The 27,639-nt window shown below is 42.1% G+C and overlaps 1 protein-coding gene across 1 annotated transcript in view; it reads right to left on the bottom strand.

Moving 5' to 3' along the window:
• Nucleotides 1–27,639, bottom strand: part of PREX2 (phosphatidylinositol-3,4,5-trisphosphate dependent Rac exchange factor 2) — a 415,237-nt gene that overhangs the window by 293,656 nt on the left and 93,942 nt on the right. The window contains exons 3-7 of the mRNA XM_068237470.1: nucleotides 25,074–25,196; nucleotides 22,566–22,670; nucleotides 17,577–17,678; nucleotides 13,869–14,030; nucleotides 1,553–1,686 (exon numbers count right to left, since the gene is read on the bottom strand). Coding sequence (XP_068093571.1) covers nucleotides 1,553–1,686; nucleotides 13,869–14,030; nucleotides 17,577–17,678; nucleotides 22,566–22,670; nucleotides 25,074–25,196 — 626 coding nt within the window. The remainder of the gene's footprint in view (nucleotides 1–1,552; nucleotides 1,687–13,868; nucleotides 14,031–17,576; nucleotides 17,679–22,565; nucleotides 22,671–25,073; nucleotides 25,197–27,639) is intronic.

The following is a 27,639-nucleotide window of genomic DNA, read 5'->3' as shown; positions in this document are numbered from 1 at the left end:
CTGCAAACAGCTTTAATAGAAAATGATTATTTCTTCCTGTGATACAATGACAGCAGCCATGTTGTTTGTAAACATTACACAGAGGCAGGCTTATCTGTATCTTGATCACTAAGCCTGTGAAAAAAAACCTAATCCCCCCTCCTCCCTCTGCCTTTGAAATCAATGGCTAGTAACACCTCCTCCTCCTCCTGCCCAGACTGAGCTCCCATGAGCCCTTGCTACTGCCAAGGCTTTCTGAAAACCTGTGGGCATGGTTTATTTAGTTTATTGGGAATTAGAGTATTAAAACAAAAACAAAAAAGTATTTGGCTTGAGGAATGCCCTATCAACAATAGGAAAGGAACACAATTATGCAATGAGTAAAAGTTCACCTCGGATCCACTTTAAGATGCCTATTAATGGTCACATTTTTCATCAGATGTGATCTTTTGACGCAATGATGCAAATCCCTGATCAAGGGATTTTATCTGATTCCCATCTGGAGTCGGGATGGATTTTTTTTCTTTTTGGGTCTAATTGGACCGTGCCTTGCAAGGGTTTTTCGCCTTCCTCTGGATCAACAGGGATATGTGAGAGAGCAGGCTGATTTTGTACTTTGTTTTCTGGTCGAACTTGATGGACATATGTCTTTTTTTAACCCAAATAAGTATGTAACTATGTTTATTATCAAAAGTAATCAGGACCTAATTATTGACCGTTCCCATAAAAAGGGGATTAGGGCATTTTCTTTACTCCAATTTGATCATAAAATCCAACATTTGGGTCAATTGCATTTTCAGTTCCAATCGACCGTAGAATCATTTCACATCCATTTTCGCCACACACTGCGCAGCTTTCTGTACAATGCTATCATTGTGTCGAACGATCGCACCTAATCAAAAAATTGTACAGTTAATGGGCACTTTTAGATAATTTTGCATCTAGGATTACCGAATGCTGCTTTCTGAGAGACCATGCCCCCTGCTGGACGCAGGTGGTATATGCGAGACATTCACATTTCATATTACATTTTATTAACTTACAGTTGTTGTTTTTTAATTAACAATTTAAAAATTCAACGAAATACACTATATTCCCTTTTCAATGCAAAAGCTTCACTATTATGCAAAATGTACAGCTTCACTGTTAGACATAATTTACATTTTTCACCATATAGAAACAGTTACAATTAAAAGCATGAACAAGACAGAAAAAAATAACACAAACTAAAGGTGCCCATTAACGGTACAATTTTTACTTCAGATTCAATCTTTCAATGCGACTTTTAAAATCGAATTGTATAGAAAACTGTGGCATTTATGGCAAAAAAATCGATGTGATACGATTCTTTGGTCAATCGCAAAAGGAAAAATTATCGATCCAAAAGTCGGATTTTATGATCAACAATTGATAATTGCCTTTCGATTAGTTACGATTGTTCAAACCACGTTAAAAGATTGCATCTGATGAAAAACAGAACCGTTAATTGGGCACCTTAAAGTTTATTTTGATGAGACGTCTAAATTGAAGTTAGTTACAGTTCATATCAGAAAATTATTTTTTGAGCCCTTACCGGTGTTTTCTTTTGCAGTACACCAGAAGGTTATCAAACAGGAAGAAGATCCGCTCCTGGATATTCCCAGATGAAATCTTTAAAAGGACGCCGTGCATTAACATTTCAGTGCAAGTGTCTGTTATGCTGGAGCCCTAACAAAGTAAACAAAATTAAGCTACACCAAATATGTAAATGACTTTGTTCCAGATAAACAGAACAGCATAGTTATGAATCATTAATAAAAAGGAAGAATTAAAAAGTAAAAAAATAAGACAAGAAAAATAGATGCTGTTTTCAGTTCTTTCTTATCACCCTGTAGGCACAAAAGAGTTCACTATGGCTGATTTGAATAATAATAGTAACAGAAGATAACAGTATTATAATGGCAAAAAAAGATAATACAGCATAACAAAACACTATAGAAATAGGTCCACATCTTGGATTATTTCAGAAAGAAAGCACATTTTGTTTTTGAATAGAAATAATGTGATTAATTACATCATTGTGTGGAATTGTGTTTAATAAAAAAAGTTATCTACATATGAGATTTTTTTTTAAAAAGTATTAAAGAGGAGCTGTTAGGTATAAGGTCTCAGAGAAAATAAACACATATATCAGTAGCTAAAGATTGGCTGTACTTACATTACATATGCATTTCACTGTCCACGTTTGGATTTCACAGAATTTTTATATAGTATATGCAGTATATGCAGAGATTGATGCTCCTGACAGCTCATGGCAGGTTCCATGATTGTCTGTCTTGTCTGAAGCCAAATGTGTCGTCATGTCCTGCCTGCTTCCTGATCACAGAAAAGCTTGTACTGAATAACACAGTTTGCAGTGAATATTAATTAGCCATGTGGCTAGGAACAATAGCGGACTCCTGCAGTGTACTCTGCCCGGAGATTTAGCTGGACTGATTACAAGCTGCTGAGGGCCCCAGAATGCTTTGCAGTATGGTATGCGGCTTGCTGATAAGCACACATCAAAGGTAAGAGAGATTTTTATCTTCAGTAATGCCTTTTTGGCTTCCTTCTAAACTGTTTAACACAGGAGAATAGAGGTTTAAATTAGCTTCTGCAGCCTGACAGTTACTCTTTAAGAAAATAAAATAAATACTCTTGGAATAAAAGTGAAGTATGGAATTATAATCTTATACTTGTAAATATTACTTCACCTCCTGGGCGGTATGCAAGAAAAATAAGCTAAAAGCGGTATGCCCGACACAGTGTTGGGCATGCCGCTCAGGAAGTTTTCTAGAGCACTCTGTGCTCCCACAATAGGTTAGCTAGCTAGAAGTGACCCAGTATAAGTTAGTTAACTATAGGAGGCCCAGGACCTCACCAATCCCCCTACCAGAGTGATTCCCCAAGCCTCTGCATCTCTCTCCACATCTATTTATCCATCTCTCCCACCCTTCTTCTCCCTCTGCAGTGATAGTGGGTGGCCGACACTGTTACTCACCGTGCCTCTCTCCAGCGCCATCGATCAACCGCTCTAGTCTTCTCTGTCCACAGTACCAAGACACATTGCGTCCCAGTACTGTGGATAGAGAAGACCAGAGTAGGTGATCAATGGCGCGGGCAAGAGGCACGGTGAGTAACAGCGCTGGCTACCTGCTATCACAGAGGGAGAGGAAGGGAGGGAGGGAGGGATGGATGCGGGGGGGGGGGGGGGGAGAGAGAGATAGGGGGGTTGGGAAGATCAGCCACCCACTATCACTGCTGAAGGAGAGGGAGGGAGGGGTGGATGGATGCGGGGAGAGAGATGGGGGATCGGCCACCTGCTATCGCTGCAGAGGAAGAGTAAGGGGCACTCGCTATCACTGCAGAAGGAGAGGAAGGGAGGCGGAGAGAGACCAGGAGATTGGTGGGCCTCTTATAGCTAGCTAACCTATACTGGGGCACTTATAGCTAGCTAACTATACAGGGGCACTTGAAGCTTGCTAACTATACTGGGGCACTTGAAGCTTGCTAACTATACTGGGGCACTTGTAGCTAGCTAAAAATACTAGGGCACCTAAAGCTGGCTAACGATACTGGGAAATCTATAGCTGAATTACCTGTACCTGGGCTACCTATATTGGGGCACCTATACTTGGCTACCTATACTGAGGGCACTTAAACTCACCATTGGTGTGCTGATCCCTCATCGTGTTGCTGTAGTGATAACCAACTATTAGCTATTTATTGATTTTGACTTGAAAACTGTCCATAATCAGGCGAGGAAAGATTTTACATTGTGCAAACACCGACTAAATAATTTACAAACTAATATTGTAAAAAAAAAATAAAAAAAATTGTATTCATTACTTATTTTCACTAAAGTTCCTCTTTAAGTAGAATGTATTTGATAACTAAGGTGCCTTCAAGCTATAAGTGGTGGATAGTTAAAAACATAAAGGAGTAGATGACCAAAATAGGACATAAAAAGCAGTAGATCATGTCTAATGTACAATTGAATTGTTTTACAGGAAAACTTTAGGTATAAAAACTGTTTAATGGATGGAGCTGAGTTGATTGTAATCACCTCCATTCCAATGAGGGCATCCTGCCAATTCTGAGCTGAATACTTTAGGGAAGTGGTGCTGAAAATCTATTGCCCATGGACACTATTGAACTCTGTCAAAGATGCGTGAAACCACCTTCATCCATTTCTTACTGTGAAAAATAGTAACCTACTATCGTGCAATTATACATAACCAATACTATATTGTATTTTATTTAGTTTTTATTAATATTTTTTAAATTTTCATACTCAGAAGTGTATATTTTTGTCAGCAGTATGTGTTATTTTATCTCTAATTAAAAATAAAGTAAAATAGGAGACTCTATTTAAGTAGTTAAAGCCAACCTGAAGCAAAAATAAATTGTATGTGTAGTACAGCTAAAAAAAAAGAACATTAGTAGCAAAGAAAAGAGTCTCTTATTGTTTTCCTGTACCGGAAGAGTTGAAAAACTTCAGTTGTTATCTATACAAAAGAGCTTCTCTGAGCAACTCGACCCACTGGGTCAAATACAGTCCTGTTTTTTGAAGCACTTAAACAGCAAAGAAACAGTGAGAGACAGCCTGAAATAAGGTTTTTACTGCAGTAAAGTTCAAAGGGTCATGATTTCTTCTTTGTTTATAGCTTGAAAGACAGAGTGTGGTTTCTAAACTGCAAATATGAACTACTTGCTACGAATGATTTACCGGTATTCATTATCCGTAGTACACATACATTTCATTATATTATATTGTTTTCACTTGAGATTTGCTTTAAATCTCTTGATTTCTCTTGATTAAGAGAAAAAACTGAATTGTAAAGCGCATAACTACGGCCTTGTACACACACTGGATCGTTCTTGGCTGAGGAAACGAGAGATTCAGACTGTATCATCTCGCTGAGTGTTGGCTTACCCTGTTGTTCTCCTACTCACCTTTGTGTGCCACACCTACGTAGCTACAGCAGGCTTCTCAAGAGATTTAAGGTTCATACACACGGTCAATGTGTGCTGCCCTTAATGATCGTTGCCTGAACTTTAAAGTAACACTAATGCACAAGTGCTGTGTAAATACGGTTCTCAGCTATAGCTATAGTGTGCAGAGTTCAATGGAAAAAGGAGGAAGGATGATTGGGTGGAGCATGAGCAAGTGGCTTCTTGCTACCACTACATGTGGGGGTAATCAAACTGTACTGCAATATTTTCACATGGCTGAATAAGACAGACGAAAAGGAATTCAGGGTAAGAATAAGTATATGTGCTCGTATTAAATACTTTTGTCTCAGGATATATAAGTGGATTCATAGGCATGGATTCCCTGCAGGGTTAATCTTGGATAGAAGGAAGAATAGCTGGGGGTAAATGTAGCAAGAAGGCCCCTTCAGGAATTATGTGTAACCATTAAAATAAACCAGTGGTGAAAAATAGATGGGAAATTGGGTGCTGCTCAGGACAGGGAACAAGCCAATGAGATAGTAGGAAAACACACTCTAGCAGCTCCTCAGCACACAGCTGAAAAGGTGTACTGGAACAGCAAAAGAGGTGGAGCACTCCGTAGAATGGTAACTTTTAATCAAATAAAAATGATGCAAAACAAATGCACTGACTAGAATGAAGATAAAAACAGGCCTAAAATAAGCAGGTCTCCCGACGAAGGAGCGGGTATGCTGAAACGCGTTGTGACGTAGCAGGCACATGACAGTTCCACAGATTGCACCTAAGACCCCAATGGCTGTTGGCCACTGCAGTCTTCAGGTTGCTCCCCCGCTGGATGACTTCTCTAGGGCTTAATACCAATTTAATGCCTGTTTTTATCTTCTTTAAAGTAAGTGCATTTGTTTTGTGCAATTTTATTTGAATACAAGTTATCACACTATGCAACGCTTCTCCTCTTTTGCTTTTACATTAAAGGATGATTAAAAAACATGTTGTGCAGGTGGGAGGGTGTCATAGTTCACTTACAACTCCCTCTGTTTTAAGCTGCGTGGCTCCGTTCCCCCATTTCAACCCCCCTTTGTGACTCCAGACCAGAGCGTCCAGTATGCAAATACTGCACCGCGCATGCGCAGTGTTTCCTCTCTTATGCCCTGTGAATGCGCTCCTCCGTTTTCCCAGCTGCAGAGGGCTATGGAGTGCACACGCCAGGGTGCCTGCAGGACGGGAGTGAGCGGATGCGACTAGGAAAGACGGAGGAGCGCAATCACAGGAGAGAGGAAAAGAAATACTGGATATGCACGGTGCAGTGTTTCCATACTGGACACTCTGGTCGGGAGCCGCAACAGGGGGGTTGAAACGAGGGAACAGAGCCATGCAGCTTGAAACAGAGGGAGCAGTAAGTGAACTAAGACACTCTCCCACCTGCACAACATGTTTTTTAATAATAGAACTTCGGGCTCTGGTATCCTTTAAAATAAACCGATGAATTGTAGTTATGAGAAAGAAATTCTCCATTTCGCATTTCTACACTGAACCAGGAAGGGAAAGAAATGTAGAACTGGAAAGTCAACTGCTACATTTCAAGTCAACTGCTAGATTTCTTTCTCTTGTGTGAATGCAGATTTGCATGTTATGTGACTTTTTGGAGCAACACTATATATATTTCTAATAAAAGTGACTGCATTTTTTTTAATCTTTGCACATTAGATAAATTGTAAAGAGACAAAGCGAATATTTATCAGTTAACTGAAGGCAAAGCTAACAGTTTACCCGTGCCCATATGGAACAAATGGAACAGCATATCTGTCTTCCTCCCCAATTCTATCATTACACAAGAGATCAGCTCCTGTGAGCTCTGGCCTATTCTCTTACAATATTGGACCCTTCTAGAGTCTTATATTAGCAAGCAGTAAGTGAACCTACATATTCAAATCCAAACAGCATGCAAATAAAAGTTACAGGGGATCCCTGATAGGGAAAATATTGTATAATATTATTTAAAGGGTAAATTAACTGATATGAGTTAATTATGTGTATTTATTACAGTGCCATGCCTGCAAAGGAGTAGGCTGTTCCTTTTTCATTTTCGGGATTTAAAGGTTAAGAATTCAGGTATGCAAAGCACAGCTTCTCTCTAGTGAGACTCTAGCATAACTCTCATTACAAGTTGCAAGCCATAAAGCTCTTGCCTGGCAGACAACAACTTTTGAGTGCATGGAATAAATAAAAAAGGTCAATAGTTCATAAGGTTCTTTCATAATTCTCACATCGTGTTATTCATCCTGAAAAATAGGTCATTGCACTTTACTAGTGCGATGTGATGCATACAGTGAAGCATACATAAAAGTATGCTTCACTGTAATTATATTTGCGTATGTCGTCCAGTAAATGAACAATGTGATGCGCGTCATTCAGACAAAATCTGGTACACCATGCCACTAACCCATAGATGTGAATGTACCAATGCAATATCATTGCATCACATTGTGATACGATCATTTTGTGCATTACCCACACCACAACAGATGTAATGTGAAAGGATCCAAAAAGTCATTCACTTGAGACAATAAAAACATTAAACCTACCTTTTTAGTTTTTAAATACAAAATCAAACTGTAAGACTCTAACATAAAACGCCTATTTAGGAGGAGGAGGATAAATATAATTGTTCATCTCATCAGTTTATCTTCAGTTCAGAAGCTTATGTCGATGATTCCTGTGACTGTAACAACCTCAGACAAAAGGAGCCCAATGGTGCAGAATCGTGTAAGATCCAGAAAAGCAAATTGCTCAGGATGTATGTACTCACAAGGGTGGGTTGCAAATCCTTGCAACCACCGTCAGAGCAGGAGGCAAATTAACCGTCTCCGCTCAGTTGTCCAGCTTTGTAACAGGAACTGGGTGGTCGCACTTCGAAAGTTCTTTAGGACAACTGAAAAACTATCACTTCTAAAAGTGGTATGACAAGACACTTAAAGGGACCCTGAGCTCTAAAAATAAACGAAATTGGTACTTACCTGGGGCTTTCTCCAGCCCACCGTAGGTCGGGAGGTCCCCCGGCGTCATCCTGGCTCTTCTCCCGGTCCCTCCACCGCATACCGCACCGGTGACACCCGGGCTGGGTGTCAGGCTCCCACTTCTTTAACGGAGTCGCTCTTCCTCATCATGCCGGCCGCTGCGCGTCATCACGGCGGCTGGCGTGACAGTACTGCACATGCGCGATTAAACCGCACATACGCAGTACTGTCACCCCGGTCATCGTGATGACGCGCAGCGGCCGGTGTGATGACGAAGAGCATATTGCTTATTTTTTACAATAATCATTTATAGATTATTTAGTCAGTGTTTGCCCATTGTAATATCTTGTAAACTTTTTCCTTTCTCTGATTTACATTCTGAAATGCATCACTGCTGGTGACATCTTTAGTCCTGTCAGGTGAACTGTACGGAATGTTTGTTACTGAGAGTTCTCTGTACAGAGGGATTTATTGCTTGCTTGGCAGTTGGAAAAAGCCTTTATTTCCACTGTCCAGATGCGATTGAATTGCATTGCGCTGCATCTAGCCGCAGGTGACTACCAGTTCTTTCGGGAAGTCCGGGTGCGGCTGTCTCTTTCTGGTAAGGGGAATAGGATGTGTGTTGTGGATATCTGCAGCATGCCATCCATAATTTCCCCAGGTCGTATCGCAAATGAAAATTTGCATTCAGTGGAAACTACTCCATTGACATGCATTGGCTTCAGGTTTGATGTGATGTGATGCAAATTCGCGGCTAGTGGAAACGGGCCCTTAAAGTTCCTCTTTAAAGAGAAGAAAGAAACAAGAAGTAAAAGAAGAAGTGAAAGATAAAACATTTTTTACCAAGGTAAAGTTTTTTGTTTAACCTCCCTGGCAGTCTATTAGAAACCGCCAGGGGGCAGCGCATCACTATTTTTTAAATGTTTTTCTTTTAAATCATGTAGCGAGCCTAGGGCTCGCTGCATGATAGGCGCTGTACAGCGGCATCCCCCCGCCTGCTTCGATCGCCTCCGGCGATCACGGGATTTCCTGAAGGGCTTCCCCCGTCGACATGGCGACGGGGCGGGACAACGTCACCGACGTCATGGACGTCGTGACGTCATAGGGAGTCCCGATCCACCCCTCAGCGTTGCCTGGCACTGATTGGCCAGGCAGCGCACGGGGTCGGGGGGGGGGGGGAGGGGGGTTGCGGCACGGCGCGGCAAAGTGTGGTGATCGAGCGCGGAGTGCTAGCTGCGTGTTGCAAAAAAAAAAATTATACAAATCGGCCCAGCAGGGCCTGAGAAATCCTCCTGCGCGGCAGAGCCCGTGCTCAGCACGGGCTTACCGCCAGGGAGGTTAAATGATCAAAAATGATCCTCTATACCTGGAGTGCCCAATAGTTGATCGTGATCTACCGGTAGATCGTGACTGCCTATTTGATAGATTGTGGCAATATGGCCGCTGGCTAATCGGAAGGCGGGGAGGAGAAAGGCAAAGTGGTTAAAGAAAGAGAAGCCAGGCGCGGTTCTGCTATGACGTGACATCATGGCTGGGGGCGGCGCCGGGCACAACCCATACACGCACGCACTAACTCACACTGCCCACCGGAGTGCTCCCTCAGCCGCCGACATGCTTCTCTGCCCTGCAGCTGAAAGAGGGGACACCAGGATGAGCCCCAGACACTACCGCTGGAGGGAGGTAAGTGATTATATTAACCCGGCACCTGGGCACCTCTCCCTAGCTACCTATACCGGAGGCACCTATACCCAGCTACCTATACTGAAGGCACCTATACCCAGCGAAGGCGCCTATAGCTACCTATACCAAAGGCACCTATGCCTAGCTTCCTTTACTGAAGGCACCTATACCTAGCGAAGGCACCTATAGCTACCTATACCGAAGGCACCTATACCCAGCTACCTATACTGAAGGCACCTATACCTAGCGAAGGCACCTATAGCTACCTATACCAAAGGCACCTATCCCTAGCTACCTATACTGAAGGCACCTATACCTAGCGAAGGCACCTATAGCTACCTATACTGAAGGGACCTATACCTAGTGAAGGCACCTATACCTAGCTACTTATACTAAAGGCACCTATACCTAGCTACCTATAGTGAAGGCACCTATACCTAGCAAAGGCACCTATACCTAGCTACCTATACTGAAGGCAGCTATACCTAGCCACCTATACTGAAGGCCCCTACAACTAGCTCCCTATACTGAAGTCACCTATACCTAGCTACCTATACTGAAGGCCCCTATACCTAGCTACCTATACTGACGGCACCTATACCTAGCAAAGGCACCTATACCTAGCTACCTATATTGGAGGCACCTATACTTGGCTACCTATACTGGAGGCTCATATGCCTGGCTACCTATACAGGGGGCACCTATACTTAGCTACCTATACTGGGGGCACCTATGCCTGGCTAACTATACTGGAGGCGCCTGTACCTGGGGACTGTTCATGACAACGGGGGGGGGGGGGGGGGGGCAAGGGGCACATTCTGCAACATTTGAAATGTTGGTAGATCTCCTGACTCTGCAAATTTTAAAGCAGCTCGCAAACAGAAAAAGAGTGGGCAGCCCTGTTCTATACCTATTTACCTAACAGGACATCTGGGGGTTCCCTTCTTGCAAGCTATTTATCACCTAGAATAGGATATGGCCCTTATATATATTTTTTTAAATACCAGATCCTGATGAGTTCTACTAAAAGAGGGAACTGGAATTACACAATTTTATCTAGCTACACAGCTTTATTCCTGACAGCCCATTGGATGAACGAACAATAACATCAGGAAACAGATCATGGGAGATCTCTACCACTAGAGAGCCAGCCAGCAAGAGAAGCTATATATCACTGCAGATGGCTACTGATGCCAGGATGTCCATTATAATAACAACCTCAGCAGATTGTGTGCAATGGGATTTTAAGCCCTGCTTTGATCTTTACTGATTCTAAAAATAACTTATTTTTTTTCCTTATTCCTTGCAAAGCCAAGTCGCTGTGTTAAATGTTTCCTTCTGGTAAGAAATCACTTTGTTTCTACATGCTTGCTTCTGAGGCTCGGCCAAATACCAGATGTTTATTCCATGGATCCGAACCGGCTAGCAGTGCCGAGTGTTCAGTGGTTACCTCGTCTGTGATAATGATGATGATGATGATTATTTACTATTTATATAGCGCCGACATCTTACGCAGCGCTGTACAGAGAATATAGTCTTGTCACTAACTATCCCTCAGAGGAGCTCACAATCTAATCCCTACCATAGTCGTATGTATTGTGTAGTGTATTTATTGTAGTCTAGGGCCAATTTAGGGGGAAGCCAATTAACTTATCTGTATGTTTTTGGGCTGTGGGAGGAAACTGGAGTTCCCGGAAGAAACCCACGCAGACATGGGGGGGGGGGGAACATACAAACTCCTTGCAGATGTTGACCTGGCTGGGATTCGAACCATGGACCCAGCACTGCAAGGCGAGAGCGCTAACCACTACGCCACCGTGCTTTTTCAGGTCTCTGTTCTTGTATGATATAAATACATGTCAGCACTTGCTGGTAAGACACAGCTCCAGATGCATACATTTCTGTAAAAACTATCTTTTTGTCTCGTGCTAGCTATGCACTTTCTCGTGTACAGCTACATACACTGGGCAGCATGGTGGAATAGGGGTTAGCATCCTCGCCTTGCAGCGATGGGTCCCCGATTCAAATCCCAACCAGGGAACTATATGTTCTTCCTGGGTTTGTGTGGGTTTCCTCCAGGCACTCCAGTTTCTTCCCACATTCAAAAAACATACAGATAAGTTAACTGGCTTCCCCCTAGATTGGTCCTAGACAACGAGACATGCACTACACAATACATAACATAGACATATGATAGTGGGGATTAGATTGTGAGCCCCTCTGAGTGACAGTTAAGTGACAAGGCAATATACTCTGTACAGCGCTGTGGAAGATGTTGACGCTATATAAATACTAAATGACAATAATAATCTCAACAATTTCATACATTTAGCTGGTGCTGTGTTTAAATAACACCTATTGTCAGTGGGGAAATCATTAAATGGCACATATTTTTTTTATATATATCATGAATTGGAAAATGGATCACAAATATATTTAAGGGCATAATACGTGTCTGAAGCATTTTGAGTGTGGGACTTTCTTCCAACAACCAGTTTTTAAAGTTTCTTGTTGCTAGGCAGAACATGTAAATGAGACACTGACTGGTTGCCAGGAGAGAAATATAAAGCATTCTAGCATCATTCTCTTCAAATAATACTCCCCTCATAAAAAAAAGGAGAAGACAACTGAGATGAATGAAATCTTGCAGGAGTCGGCCTAGTGACACAGCCTAGTTGCATCACCGCCCCTGGAGCTATCCTCCCTCCACAGCGTTTGGGGGGGTGTCGCATTTTACACTACACAAGGTAGACAGTTCTGGGGTTACGTCCGGTATGCTGCTGGTCCGAATATTGCACGTGGTTACCGCTGCGCACCCAATCACGCATGTTGGCCAAACAACTTGCAGCTTGTCCGATTGATGTATGTGACTAATTTCGGCACCGATTTTCATCCGATTTAATCATAATAATCAAATCTGATGGTCGATCGGCCGCTGATGTATGATCACTTTAAGCTGTACAATTCAGATCAAAGCTTCTGAACATGACAGCGGAAATATTTTTTACCAAAAGACAAATGCAGTGAAGTGTAGTGATGTTTCCTCTGGGGTTGATTTACTAAAGCTAAGAACAATGAATGACTAAAGGGATCCAGGAAACCTAGACAGGATTTTTTTTATAATTTTTTAGTTTGGGCAAAGCTCCCTAATTATCCTGGTTGCCTAAGTGGCTGCAGCTCTAAAAGCACTTTGAGTCCACCAGGAGAAAAGCTCAATATAAATGTTATGTATGTGTCTTGTAAATTAGCAAAGGTTTGCAGCCCACGCTAGGGTCATACCAAAACATAGCAAAGCTTTCTGCAAGCTTAGTAGAGTCTGTGCATTAGAGAAGTATGCACCCACAGCATAAGCATCTTTTTCATAAATCCAGTTCTGTTGTTCTGAATCATATTTTTTCCAGCATTGTCCCACCTTAGTTAAAGTGGACCCAAATTAAAAATACAAGATTTCAGAAATAAAATCTATTTTCTAATTTATAATAATAATCAGCAGCCTTTTTTCAGCTGCATGATGACAAATATAAAATATTTTTCATTTATTGGAGGAACCCTTGCCTTCCTTTCATATTGCCGAGACAGAATCCGGCAGACTGGTGGAGTAGGTGGTGTCCGGCAAAGGAGGAATTGCTAATGGCTGCCACCTGTATAACCCTAGTTATGAAAAGAGAAGGGTGTAAAGCATGCACTGAAATGCTCATATGCTTGAAGGAGTGTTTATTGAACTTTGTGTCAGAGTGGTGCAGCTAAATATTTTCAATTAAAATTTAGTTTGGGTCCGATTTAACCAACCCCACTGCCTCTACTTCCAAAATCCAGTCAGATGCACAGAAATGTTATATAGTTGTGTTTGCACTATTTTAGATATGGCTGCATGTCTCAAGTGACTATGTTGAAACTCCACAGGCCCTTCATGCCCAGCTCTATATATACAACACCCTCATTTGTTATTCCACATAGAAAAGAGTTTATAGGGATATCCAACTCCAGTCCTTAAGGGCCGAGGTCCCTCATGCATTTTTGGCACAGCTCAAATGAATAGATGGGACTGTATCAGTAAAGGTGAGGCTCATCACGTAGACCACATTTCTCCATCTCACTGTCCATTCTAATCTTTGGCATGGATATGGACTCTGAGGACTGGAGTTGGACATTCTTGGGCCACCTTAGGAACACAAGACTAGGATAAAACTAATAACTTGAAGTCTGTTTGACTCTCACCTCCCAACCCTCGATATGACTCTGCCATTCCTCCAATACTTCTAGTTTCTCCATCTGTCTCTTGGCCTCATTGATGTTGATGCACACAGCCTTCATAGCTTGCAGGGCCTCCACTACAGCGGTATGGTCACTGTGTCTCTTTGGAGTCCTCTTCAGCAACTCCTGTGCACACAAAAGGCAGAACATAAATTATTATTGTCATGACACATTTATAAAGTGCTGTAACAGTGCTTTGCACAGAACATTAAACTGTTCATATTACTATCCGTGATGTTAAGAGGTTACATAGTGTATGGCCCCACCATGTGATAGGGACACTTTGGATTCTGGGGACTTATTTTGGGGCACAAACCAGGGCCAGGCCGAGGCATAGGCTGGAGAGGCTCCAGCCTCAGGGCGCAGTGTAGGAGGGGGCGCACAATTCAATCAGCTGTCATTCCTAATTGTGTATGAAGCAGAAAGAAATAAGAAAAGGGGATACATAGCAGTGACTGCAAGCCAGATAACTAGATATTAAGGTGTTGGGGAGGTTGTGGGCCCTGTGGCCCTCTTAGTCTAATAGCAATCCGTGTGTGACAGCTGGGGTGGGAGGGATGTGGGTGCGCACTTTGGTGTCTCAGCCTTGGGTGCTGGAGGACCTTGTCCCTGCTCTGGCACAAACCCATAGTAGGTTATACTAGTATGTTTTGGTTTACAAAGTATTAAGTCAGGCCAAATTATTAATTTATTCTACCGAAATGCTTCTGGAAAATAATTAATCAGTTTGGATGGGTGATTGGTTAAAAATCATTGATTGGCTGGTCTTGATAATATGATGATTCATATCACAGTCTCACATCTGCTTCTTATTTTAGCTCATAGAAACAGTACAGTAGTAAAGGCATGATCACACAAACTATCAACTAGAGGCCTACAAACCAAAACTTATCACATGCTTCTCCACATATACTCCTTGACAAAAATATTGCACACCTCCCAAAATATCTCAAAGAAATAATTAGCAAAATGTTGTTTTATAATTCAAACAACTTTTCTATCATCATTAATTGTTCTTTATATTAATATTTAAAAATAATAAATGCCAGTTTAAAGGATATAAATAACATTTAGAGCCAATTAAAAAATTTTTTTTTTAGTAGCAATAATAAATAAAGTCCAGTGATTGAATCTCCAGACATGTACTTGCTACACAACTCGTCCTGTGGAAATCGGTGAAAGTTCCCTCAGTTAAAATGTGGCTGCAGAGAGTGAACAAGATCAAGGATCTTGAGGAGCTTGTTCTGGTTGCCCAGGATATCATTGACAGGCTGTCCAAAACTTGGGCCTGCAGGTATGAGTTTCAGAGCTCCCAGTAATACAGTGATTTAATGACCTAACATGTGAGGATCAGGGGTGTCCACTGCTGAGAACTGAGTTCTAATATGTCACATACCTGGGAGGGCAATATAACATCTTTAGCTAATGTTGCCGCTTCAGTACAAGGGTTGATGGACAGTTGATAGCCGATATATGCCTAACTAATAGGGATCTTTCTATCTGCCTTTTTTCCCTTTTTTTCTTTTTCCTATTTTTGTGGGGTTGTTTTCTATGCCTGTGGGCCCAAGATAACTTCACTAATGATAGGAGTAGGGCCTTAGGGTTCTAATGTACCAAAGTTCTTAATTTGCTAATAAGACATCTGTTTACGTTATTTTGATGCTTTCTTTTTAATTGTTGTTGGATTTACCTGCCAGAAAAGTAAAGTAATACTGCTCTTTGGCTGTGGCCAATTTGATGGAAATGCTTTTACTTACATGTTGGCTGAGCATATTTTTTTACACTTTAATAAAAATTATATTGAAACAGAAATAATTAATGTACCGGTATATTATTACCTAGACCTATACATCAGTTCTGAAAATGGACATATAAAGAAGAAAAGGGGACAAAAGATTTTGGTTCCCAAATGAAGTGTGCCTCTAAAAAATGGAAAGTTGGGAGCTATGGGGTTGATTTATTGCCTTGTTTTTACCAGGCAGCCATTGCGGCAAATGGTACTGCATTGCTCCACGATTTTTTCGGATGCAGTTGGAATCCAAGTCATTTCTAATGAATGGAGTCGCACTGAGAATGCCCAAAAATGCATGCAACCATAAATTGCTATTCCACAGTGAATCCCAATACATAGAAGGGGACATTAGATGGTGCAGTCTATGCACTTCTGATATCCCTGCAAATTTCAGCTGAAATCACGCAAATAGATACGAGGCCTCAAAGCCAGTAAATTTGCCACAAGTTAACTGGTACTTATGCCATTGGAGTAGCACGTGTTACACAATTAGCACGCTTAATAGTACTTGGGTAACACATACATGTTACGGAAATGTCGTAGGTACCGGTAATCTTGACGTGCACAGGGCCGGTTCAAGTAAAAATTAAGCCCTAGGGCAAAATTAGCCTGGGGGCCCCCCAACAGACACCCACTGACCAAAAAGCGTCATTAGAGGCCTTTGTTGCAGCCAAACTTCCCTCCTGGGCCCCTGAGCTGACCCTCCCCCAATCACCTCTCAACTTAACAGACTCTGCAGAGTCCCTGGGAAGCAACAGTTAAGATGGGGAGGGACAACTTGGGGGCCCCTACAGGCTCTGGGGCCCTGGGGCAATTGCCCATTTTTTCCTATGGTAGCTCCGGCCCTGGACGTGCACTGACTGCACTCAGCAAATTTACTGGCTTTTAGTGAATCAACCTCTTTAATATCTGTACAATAAATAGATTGTTTCTAGAGGCAAATGCCAGTTACATGACCAATGCTGGGTATTGGGAGCAAGTGGGGAATTCAACCCAACAGGAACACAAACTACAAACTACAAAACTATAAATGTCTGATTATTACATGACTAAATAATAAATGAGTGGAAGCCTCATGAACCGTGGGCAATAAGCACAGAGGCCGATTTACTAAGACCCATGCCAAACAAAAATTCCAATAAAGGTGGTCACTAACAATACGATTTGCTGAACAATTGTTTATGAATGATTACAAGTTTGAACGATTGAAAATGAACGTTTGGGATCACTAACGTCACTAATCTCCTAGCCAATCCAATCAGACTGATGGGTTCGATCTGAAAATCAGTTCGATTTCATTAATCTGATCAAGTTGGATAGAATATTTTCATCTGTTAGTATCCCCAAACAATCAATTGTGATCTTTCACAACAATCAACGATCGTTCGCCAAATTGTATCATTAGTGGCCACCTTTCAGCTATATAAGCCATTGCCCAGTTCAGCCAATCAGATTTCATAAGTTATAACATTTAAACTAACTGGTTGCAAAGGGCAATACTTCCACCTCGGTTTCATTTGCGTCTGTCTATGTATTGGCTCAACACTATCTAACCCTCTCTCACTTTTTTAAACCTTATGGGAAAAAACAACAACTTTGAGTTCAGGGCCCCTTTAAAGGCCAGCCTAAAGATATGAATAACGTCTGCTTGCAGCACACAAAGAGCCGGAATGTAAGGTGTGCTTAATATTGATGAGCCTGCCCCACTATAATCACTGCTAGATGTCGCCCTTTCGGTGCCAAGTTTGCTCTGCATAATAACGAGCCTATTAAAGGGCGAGCAAGGGAAAGGAGGCCGATTGTATGAAAGAGATTGAAATCAACTGAGTAGCATGCTTCACCGTTCTAATAACATCCCTTAGCAACCAGGGCATACTTACTCTCAATAGAAGTGGGTACTTGCATATTCTCTGTATTGGAGCCACTAGATAGCCTTCCAGGGGGACATCTGTGTTCTTCCTTCCTCCAAGTAGCATGCAGTTCTGAAAGCACAAACAGACCCAGTTTTCAGGCAGATCCTGGCCGTGTCATTCACTTTTTCCATGCGTTTATATTAACACGTGGGCGTCCGCAGGAGAGTTTTGTGTTTATGCCGTATGCAGTTATGCTGGTCAGACAGCAACAATGTACTAACAAACAGTATTTATTCTCTCCAAAGCACTAAAGTCAATAAAGGAATAATCCATATGCTACCCGCACTTCCTTGTTTGGCATAATTACAGCAATTTTCCTAAACCGCTACCTCACGAAAATAATCATTTATTATGTAAGCTGTAATCAACGTGTAAATAATACCAGATAAGTATAGCACAAACCTGCAACTATGAGCAGCAGTAAAATGAGTCGTTATTTAGATGAATAATAACTAAGCAATAGCTTTATTGGTGGTCTCTATTGGCAGCGTTGTCAGGTTCCAAAACCTAATATAACATATTCACAAAGGATGACAAGTGCCTCTTATCTAAGGAATTAGGTTGATGATAATAATAATCATAATAATACCTGTCTCTTACCTAAGCAGTATACATCTATTTCTCAAAGTCATTCACCTATCCTAAATCAAGGGAGACAATTTTGCTAATGTGAAAATCCGCTCTGTTTAGAAATTGCTACTAAATTACATTGGTGACCCACAAGTTTAAAGTGGGATAAAACTCGGACATAACATTCAATAAAAATGTGTTTCCTACTTTTTATTATCCATACAGTTATCATATTTGCTTTTGTAGACAAGTAATATTGTCTGTTTACAAATTCCTAGTACTGTTTATCTGCTCTGAAAGCTGCCATTACATTGTATAGCTGCTGTATTTATGTATTAAAATCTACCCAGTGATCACTTCTCAGCTCTTTCTGCTTCTCAGCTCAGTACAGCTCAGTTTCGGCAGTTTAGTAATGTTTACTAAATGTATCTGACAAAGGAATGTAAACAAAGCATGATGTTTTCGCCTTGTTGGATGTGGCCAGAAGCTTTCCGCTGAAGCAAAGAGTTTCCACTGAAGAACAATGTTCTGTTTTTAACTGAATGATGTTCTGCTACAAAAAAAAATATTTGTGGTAGTAGATTTTATTCTGTAAAAAATATTTTAGAACATGTTTAGTTTCATACCTTTATAATGATTTTCAAACTCTTTCTGGGTCAATGGCTAAAAGGCTAATTTAACACATGGGCCCATAAACAACACATTTTTTCACCTGAGTTATATCCTAGGAGATAATTTTCTTCTTCTCTTTAACCTCTTATGGACCACAGGCTGGACATATTGTTACTTTTTATCTTCATTAGTGACAGCGAGGAGCGCCGCCCTTTTTGTCATATAGAGGAGGCGAACAAAGCCTGGTTCATACTTACACGTTTATTATATGCTGGTGATAGTAACTGCTGTGAGCGCCATCCTCTTCTGCTTATCTTTTTCTTCAATTATATAGAGGAGGAGAATCGGCTTGGTTCACACCTGGTTCACCTTACACATTTTTTTACTGATGATAGTAACTGCTGCGAGCGCCATCCTCTTTTGCTTTTTTTTTAAATAACTTTTAATTAGATAGTGATAAAAGTCCAGTATAATAAACCGTTAAAAAAGTCCTTATGTCACAATATGACATTTAGATGAGGCCTAACGCACATTTCTTGGCTTTGAACAAGTCGCCTAGTCAGAAGTTTATATGGTGGTTAAAAACATATTTTATATAGTGTTACATACAGCATGACATAGGGGGTGGACCTATTTTTTTGGCGGGGGCTGAATTGATTGTCCTCTAGTAATATAAAATATACCTTAATTACCGATATTGCCCGACTCACGAGCGACCCATTGATACAAACAGCCTGAAAATATGAAATTTTGGATCAACAGGGATATGTGAGGGAGCAGGCTGGAGTTGTACTTTGTTCTCTAGTTGAACTCGATGGACGTATGTCTTTTTTCAACCAAAATAACTATGTAACTATGATTCTGTAGGAATAATTTAAAAACATTCCTTTCAGGAACATTTATTTGAAAAAAACGAAAGAAAAAAATGGTACAGGGGGCAGAGATAGCAGTGTTGTGACTTAAAGGGAACTTTAACTGCCCTAAAAAAAAAGTTTCACTTACCTGGGGCTTCCCCAAGCCCCCTGCAGCCGCCCTGTGCCCTTGCCAGTCCTCAACTATCCTTCGGTGACCCGCCGCAGGTTAGTTTTGTTTTCGGGTGATTAAGAGTTGGGCCATAGCTGCATGCGTCCATGTTCGCTTTCCCATCATCAATCGTGTACTATGCAGGTGCAGTACAATGTTTCTCTTACTGCGCCTGCGCAGAACTCGCTTGACGACAGGAAAGCGTACAAGGAGATGCGTGGACAGGGGCCGAATCTCTGTCAGACGAAAATGAAACTAACCTGTGGTGGGGCACTGGAGGATAGTTGAGGACCAGTAAGGGCACAGGAAGGCTGCAGGGGGCTTGGGGAAGCCCCAGGTAAGTGAAACTTTTTCTTTTTGGACAGTTAAGGTTCCCTTTAAGAACAGATTCAGGATAGATTAATGGTTAAGGACCCCGCCTCTGACACAGGAGACCTGAGTGGGTTTAAATCTGCACTCTTCCTGTTCAATAGACCAGAACCTATTCAGCAAGGAGTCCTTGGGCAAGACTCCCTAACACCGCTACTGAGCGCGCCCCTGGTGGCTGCAGAAAGTTTGCTGTATAAGTAAAGCTGGTATTTCATAAAATGTGAAATCTGATTGAATGCCACAGGTTGCATTACCTTAATCATTATTTAAATTGCCTGGCTACATAATCCCACATATAGAGGCGGTGCCCTACTTACAAACAGGTTCCGTTCCGGGAGATTGTTTGAGAGCTGCATTTGTTTGTATGTTGAGTGTTGTATTAAACACGCCGAAACGTGGATAAATGATTTACAGCTGGTTCGAGCTACAATGGGGCCCCGGGGCAAAAGTAACTTGAAGGGCACCCCTAACAATGGCCCGACCCCCCTTTCCCCCTCAGCCTCCGAGTCAACTCCCAGGACCCATTACACCGGTCTCCAAGCCACCCCAAATCATTGGGTGTCCATCATACAGTATGTCCCCAACACCATTGTTGGGGACCCCATTATTCCCCTCCTCCTTTACCTTAAATAAATCAAGAGTGTACACACATTGGGGTCTTACCTAATCCGGGCAGGATACAGGAGGCAGTGTCCAGACTACACTCCAGACTTCTCCCCACTACACCTCTCTTCCTCATTCCCTGCAGGCATTTATAGAGTAAATATAGTTGGAGGGGAGAGGACACACACCTTGGGGGCCCCTACAAGCTCTGGGGCCCTGGGGCAATTGCCTCCTTTGCCTCTATGGAAGCGCCGGCCCTGAGAAGGAGTAAAATCTAAGTAAACACTATCCCTATAATGAATGGAAAAAGTACAGTCTAAAAACTTTATCTGCTTTTATAAGGATAAAATCTTCAATCGCAGAGCAGTCTGTGGATTAAATATTTCAAAACCCACCTTCTCTGCTACCTGTGATAATAAATAGTCACTGAAAAAAGAAGCATTCTGGGGATGTCTAGATAAGGGATCCTTTTCTTTCCCTTGACGCTTTTCCCTTTGTCAGCCCCCTTCCCTGTGTGATAGGGCTCTCATACATTATCCTGGCATTATACCTGGCCTTTGAGTAAATGTGTATGGGACATTCTCTTTCAGAGCTATATAAAGCATGGGAAGGAAATGTCACTGCTGAGGATATCTGGTACGAAAGAAACTTTCAGTTATTCCGCTCTGTAAAAAAATGAATTGAGAAATTTCTCCTGCCAAGAAGTAAACACGAGATAGCAATAATTCCAATCTGTGTTACTAAAACTACACATTAGGAACATAAAACAGTATGCGGTACAGCTGGGGAAGGACGTTGAAGTTTAAATGAATTCTTTTTCTGGATAACCCACATCCCCAGAAACTAATTTTACAGGGTGTTGGGGGAGGAAGGGGGTGATCCTGAAAAAAGAACGGTGGTCCCGGACTGGAGGCTCTCTTACTGGCATCAGTGGCGGGGAGGGGGGGGGGGCGGTACTGGCATAAGTGTGTGTGTGGGGGGGGGGGGGGGGCAGCCCCCTTGCATGAGTGCCAGAGTAGTATAGTTATTACGTGGTGGAGGGGATCAAAGTGTTTGCTCCACATAGGGGGACATTGTGCCGGACCCGATCCAGCCGTAGTGCCCCCAAAATGGATGAAAAAGCAGCAAAATGGTGTTGGAGATGGCGGGCGCACCAGAGGTGGACAAAGTCAGTGGTGATGTCCGACACTCTGATCTGTACAGAGTGGCGCTTTACCAGATCTAACCAGCCACAGCGCCATCTAGTGGCAGCCACGTTATCCTATGTCAGACTGTATCTGACATTGGACCTATAGAGGAAAAGGCCAATGTGGGACATAGTCCGACATAGGATTGTAAAGAGATAAATGAATAAATGAATTTTTTTAAAGGTACAAATTATACTTTGTTAATAAAGTGTGGGCAAGGGCATAGCTGCACATCATGCATCCCCTAGCAAAGCGTTATAGCCCCCCGTCACACCCCTTCCCTTGCCTTCCCATGGTGACGCTCATATCCTGGGGACCTATCTTGCAAGGGTAATACAACAAGAGTGGCCATTATGATCTTTCCATCCATAACAAGTGCAGCCACAACAACACCTGATCCGGATGATGGAGTCCTGCATGTGAAGGAGGGGAGATTAGTAGTTTCCCCTAAAGTCACAGGGACTGCTTCGCTATAGTTATGCCTCTAAACATGAGTGTATTTGCTGAACAGCAAAAATGTAATAAATGTAATAATCCAGGTAAAGAACATGCATTATTCACTGAAAAGCGTTTAGCTGTAATGATTACTTACCAGTAGAAACGTTCTCACTGTTCTGACCTTGTTCAGCTCTAGCAGAAGTTTCTGTGCTTTTTCGTGATTGCTGCAATATTCATCATAAATGGCAAATCGCTCCTTCTGTAATTGGAACAACATAATTCATTTAGCGGAGAGCGTTCGCAGTCTCTGTATTCCACGTCACAAGAGACATTTGTATTTAATATCAAAGTGTTTCAGAGCACCGCGATCATAAATGTCACCGCATCACCTTTAATAGAATAATTGGTATAAACAGCGGATGTTCTCGCCACCATACTGAACATTGAACAAGCATAGAGCGGTAACATTTTCTGTACCGTAATTGATAATAACAGATAACGGGATAGGTTAATAACCACTGAGATTTTTACTTTTTAATAGCGAGCAGAGAACCAATCAGTGTGTTGTTATATAGCCATAAGCATGAGGCCAGTTGCAGACTGAGGATTGGTGGTAGCGGTGCGGTCCGGAGAAAAGCAGTGCGCACTGACAAAAACAGCCTTCAGGGATTACGCTGTAATCCCCACCTAGAAAACGGCATGCTCACTTCGGCCTTGTTCGCATTACAAATCCCTAGCGCAATCGCTGATCGATTTGTTGAGCGATTTTAAAAGCGCTTTTCCCTGCGCTTTGCCCTTACATGAGTCAGGAAGTGAACTCTTGTACCCGGAAATGAATAAACACAAGGGGCTTGATTCACAAAGCGGTGCTAACTGTTAGCACGCCTGTGAAAACCCCCTTAGCACATCTAAACGAGCTTTTCGCGTGCAAAACATTTACGCGCACAAAACTTTATGCGCGTAAAACTTTACGCGCGCACTGCACAGAGCGCAGGGCACTCCGCGCGAAGTGGCCATTAAAGCCTATGGGAATTAGAGCGCGCATAGGACTTTGCGCGCGCAAAACTTTGCGTGCGGTACTTAGCGCGCGATCTGATTGAGAAAAACGGTGCTAACCTACTTAGCACCCTGGTTAGCACGCCTAAAGACTTTAGACGTCCTAAGTAGGTTAGCACCGCATAGTGAATCAAGCCCAATGTATTTATTCATTAAAGTGCTCGGGAAATCGCAATTCAAATCACTTTTTCAAGCACATTGCGATTCTCTATACTTTCTATTGAACACAAACACTCAAAAAATGGTACAGGTAATGCGTTTGTGATTCAATAGAAAGTGGAGCGCTCATATATGAAGACTCCCATAGGAAATCATTGCACAAGTGCATTTAGAGCGATTTACAAAATCGCCAGCGCTTAAAAAAAACTGAAAACGCTCATAGTGTAAACAAGCCCTTCCTGTGGCCGAAGTGATGACGTATGTGAAAGCTTATTGCTAAAATATGTGTGACGCGCAGAACTTGCGGCACGGGCATTTTTTTTAAAACACACGTCCCCATAGACTTCCATGACTTCCAGTCTGCCACACGTCACCGCAAAACTGCATGGTAATGTAGGTTAATCCTCATGAGACCGGCGAAAGCATCACTTCCGTCGCATCGTACCGCGTCAGTATGAAAGCCCAGTGTTCTCCCCAGAGTTTTTTTCCAGCCGGGTGGCATGAAATAGTAGCCGGGTGGCATGAAAAAGTAGCCGGGTGGGGCGAGTTGAAAATGCAGGGCAACTGTGCTTACAGCATAGGAGGAGGTGAGAAGGTGAGCCGATGACAGCCGGGTGGTCACCAAATCTAGCCGGGTGGAGCACCCGGCTAAAAGAGCCTGGGGAGAACACTGAAAGCCCCATAGACTTTCATTGCCCTGCAATGCATGCTTATAGCATACTTTCATGCTACAATAGCATGCTTTTTGCATCTTCCTCACCTTGTTGTGATCACCAAATAGATTTAATTAAAGGGACCCTGTAGTAGATCCAAATATATTCAATCACAGCATGATCAGATCTGCATCTTTGCTAACTCCCTTCTCATCCCATCCTTCTGATAAGTCATACTGTCTACATTTCTCTGAGAACAGACAGCATGACTCATCAGAAGGAAGGGAGGGTGAAGAAGGAATGGACGGTCAATGAGATCTAAATAAGGCCTCTTGCACACTGCAAATCTGATTTCTGATTCCAATGTTTGTTTCCGATTTTCCCTGGAGTCTATCAACACAAAAAGAAAAACACAAAAAAAAAACTGCAGCATGCAATACCGATTAAAAATCGCAATCGAAATTGCATGTAGTGTGCAAGAGGCCTAATTCTGAGTTGATCTGGGATGCAAATTTTGTATGCATATTTTGCACCTATATTTTGAGTTCTATGCTGTGATTGCATCATGTTTGGATATTTATCAATGGCACTGTTGGCCGTTTTAAATTTATACCTCTTGTTCAACATGATGTGGACTTTTTATGAAAAATTAAAAAAATATGGTATAACATGTATATAATATGGTTATACAGTATACAATAATTATCAATACATTTTCTACTTCCTGTGTAGCACTAGCAGCCATTCCAAATCTCGGATAACAAACTGGGAGAAAAACACAAACTGCAACTTACAAATTTCAGAAAACAGATGGCCACGTCTTGGTGTGCATTGGGTTCTGGGTACAGGGATCCTTCAATCACGTACAGGAAGTCTCTGTGTAGAGCAAGGATCTCCTCAACATTGGAAAATAACGTCTGTAGAAGGCAATATAAAATGTTACTTGCGTAGATCAATACAATTTTGTTTCAGTTAGAACTATGTTTTATCATTTAAGGACAAGGTGATAAACCATGGCCTATGTGGCTACCATTCTTGCCTCGTGTACAGCTTCCATTTGGTTAAGCATGAATGCCATTATTATTTTTAGGCAAAAAAGCATCTTTTTAATCAGAACTCACATCAAATGAAACATTAAAAAGGTATTGTATACAAGATAGAAAATTGACAGGCCTCGCTAAATGCTGAATTTCCTGTATTCCGGTCGGGAAAGCTGAGTATGTGGCTGAAATAAAGCATATTATTATCGAGTTAGGATGGGCTCTCTTAGTTCGGGTTCTCTTACTGCACCTGGGGAGATTTTATGGATTCAGTGAACTAAAAATCTCTTTTAAGAAGCATTGTCACATTTTTGTTTTTACAATACGCACCATATATCACCTCCTTTGAGTTTTTTTTTGTACTGCATTCCTTTCTTACTTCTTTTGCCCTTAATACTTGCATTTTTCTGCCTCTGTTTATTATTTTAGTCATGCCATCTATCGGCAAGCAATGAACAAGAGGCATTTGTATGTACCGGTTGCAACCTAGCTTTTCACCAGAGCACCCTACAATCGATGATGGGGTCATGCATTTACCGGGCGATGCGCACGATTACAGATGCAATGAAGCATACTACTATGTACTGTATGCTTCACTCTATGCATTGCATCGAGCTAGTAACATTGTTGAGTTGCGGTCCTGGTTTTAAGGCTATCTAACTCATTGTGAATAGCGGGGAAGTACCCTAGCAAAGGACTTCCCAACCTAATCCTCAAGTATCACCAACAGTACATGTATGGTTGGAAAATCTTCAGAGGTAGTTAATCAGCTCTGCTTACGTCACCTGTGAATGTTTGTGGTTTCCTGCAAAACAAGCACTGTTGGGGGTACTTGCAGACAGGGTGCGAAGCCTCACCCTAGAACTTGTGAAAATATTAGAGTGTGTTAATGCTGAATACACTCAGGCCGGTTTCAGACTGAGGATTGGCTACAGCGGTGCCGCACTGCACTGCCAAAAAAACGTCTTTGGGAATTACTACGTTAGTACGCGGTAATCGCCGTCTAGCAGCTGGGCAAGCAGAAAGTGCCACTCACTTCCTGTGGCCGAAGCAATCACGTGTGCGGAAGCATATTGCTGAAATACGCTTGTGGCAGGCATTTTAAAATATACGCTCCACCATAGACTTACATGACTTCCCCTCTGCTACAGGTCGACGCAGAACCACACAGGAACGTAGGTTTTTACTTGCCTCGGGGATGCGCCGAAAACGCCACTTCCATTGTGTCGCATCGAGATGGTAAGAAAGTCTCCATAGACTTTCATTGCCCTGCCACCCCGGTGCTGTAGAAATACCACACCACATCTTCCCTGTGTGGAAGGGCCCTAAGGCATTCACTGCCACTGCCACAGCTTGTTCTGAACACTTTCTGTCATACAGACCTTCAGAGATAACCACTATGATCTTCCCAGACAGCTTTGTCTGTGCTCCACCCCTTTCTAGTCTGAGCAGTATGATGAGGAGGAGCATAGCAACAGCAACCTCAACCTCAGAGTATGTTGGTATGCCCTATAGCTGAAGAGCTTCAGGTTTAACACCCATGTTTTCAACATTTTTGAAGCAGTATTAGGTACAAAAGTCATGTTTGACACTTGAAAGGCAGCATTTGGCACTTTGATTGGCAAGCTATTAAGATAGTATAGAGCTGTGTTGGAAGCTGAGCTTTACACTCTCATTCGGATTTCTGTGGAGGGAATTACATCTGCACAGCCTGTGACTACATCAGGTTTATTACATAGGAATTTATTATTCGTCTATAATCCTGGAATCCAACCTTAAAGTGTCCTAAGTGTTTCCACTGCTACTCCTCTTCCCCTGAACAGAATGTAGTATGTCTGAGGAAAAAGCACATCCTAAATGTCTTTATGTATCCACATCCCTCTTTATAAGCATCTGTCTGGGAGAGTGTGTAAATGAAATCACAGGAGATGAGGACAAATAAAAACGACAACACGGTTTATGCCTAGAGAGTGATTCTGGGGTTGATTCAGTAACATATGGAAAATCTGCTGTGTGCAGACAGCGTACAGCATTTTTACTGATACTTATGCTACTACGGTAGCATGTGTTGTGCAACTTGAATAACACTTGGTATGTGGGTAAAGCTCAAGTTGCTATGGTAATGCACATTAGGGTACCAATGTACCGTGGGTTGCGCTACTCGTGCAATGAGCTACTGTAGTGGTGTTGGTACTAGTGAAATTGCAGTGCACTGTCTGGGCATTGTAGTTTTACCATAGGTTGGTGAATAGACCCCTCTGTGGTTTGTTCCACTTAAAAAGCATTCATACAGGAAACAGGTTTAACCACTTAAGTACCA

Source organism: Hyperolius riggenbachi, chromosome 5 (genome assembly GCF_040937935.1).
Source record: "Hyperolius riggenbachi isolate aHypRig1 chromosome 5, aHypRig1.pri, whole genome shotgun sequence".
Lineage (NCBI taxonomy): Eukaryota > Metazoa > Chordata > Amphibia > Anura > Hyperoliidae > Hyperolius > Hyperolius riggenbachi.
The sequence above is the reverse complement of the archived record's forward strand: the minus strand, read 5'-3'. Positions and strand labels throughout refer to the sequence as shown.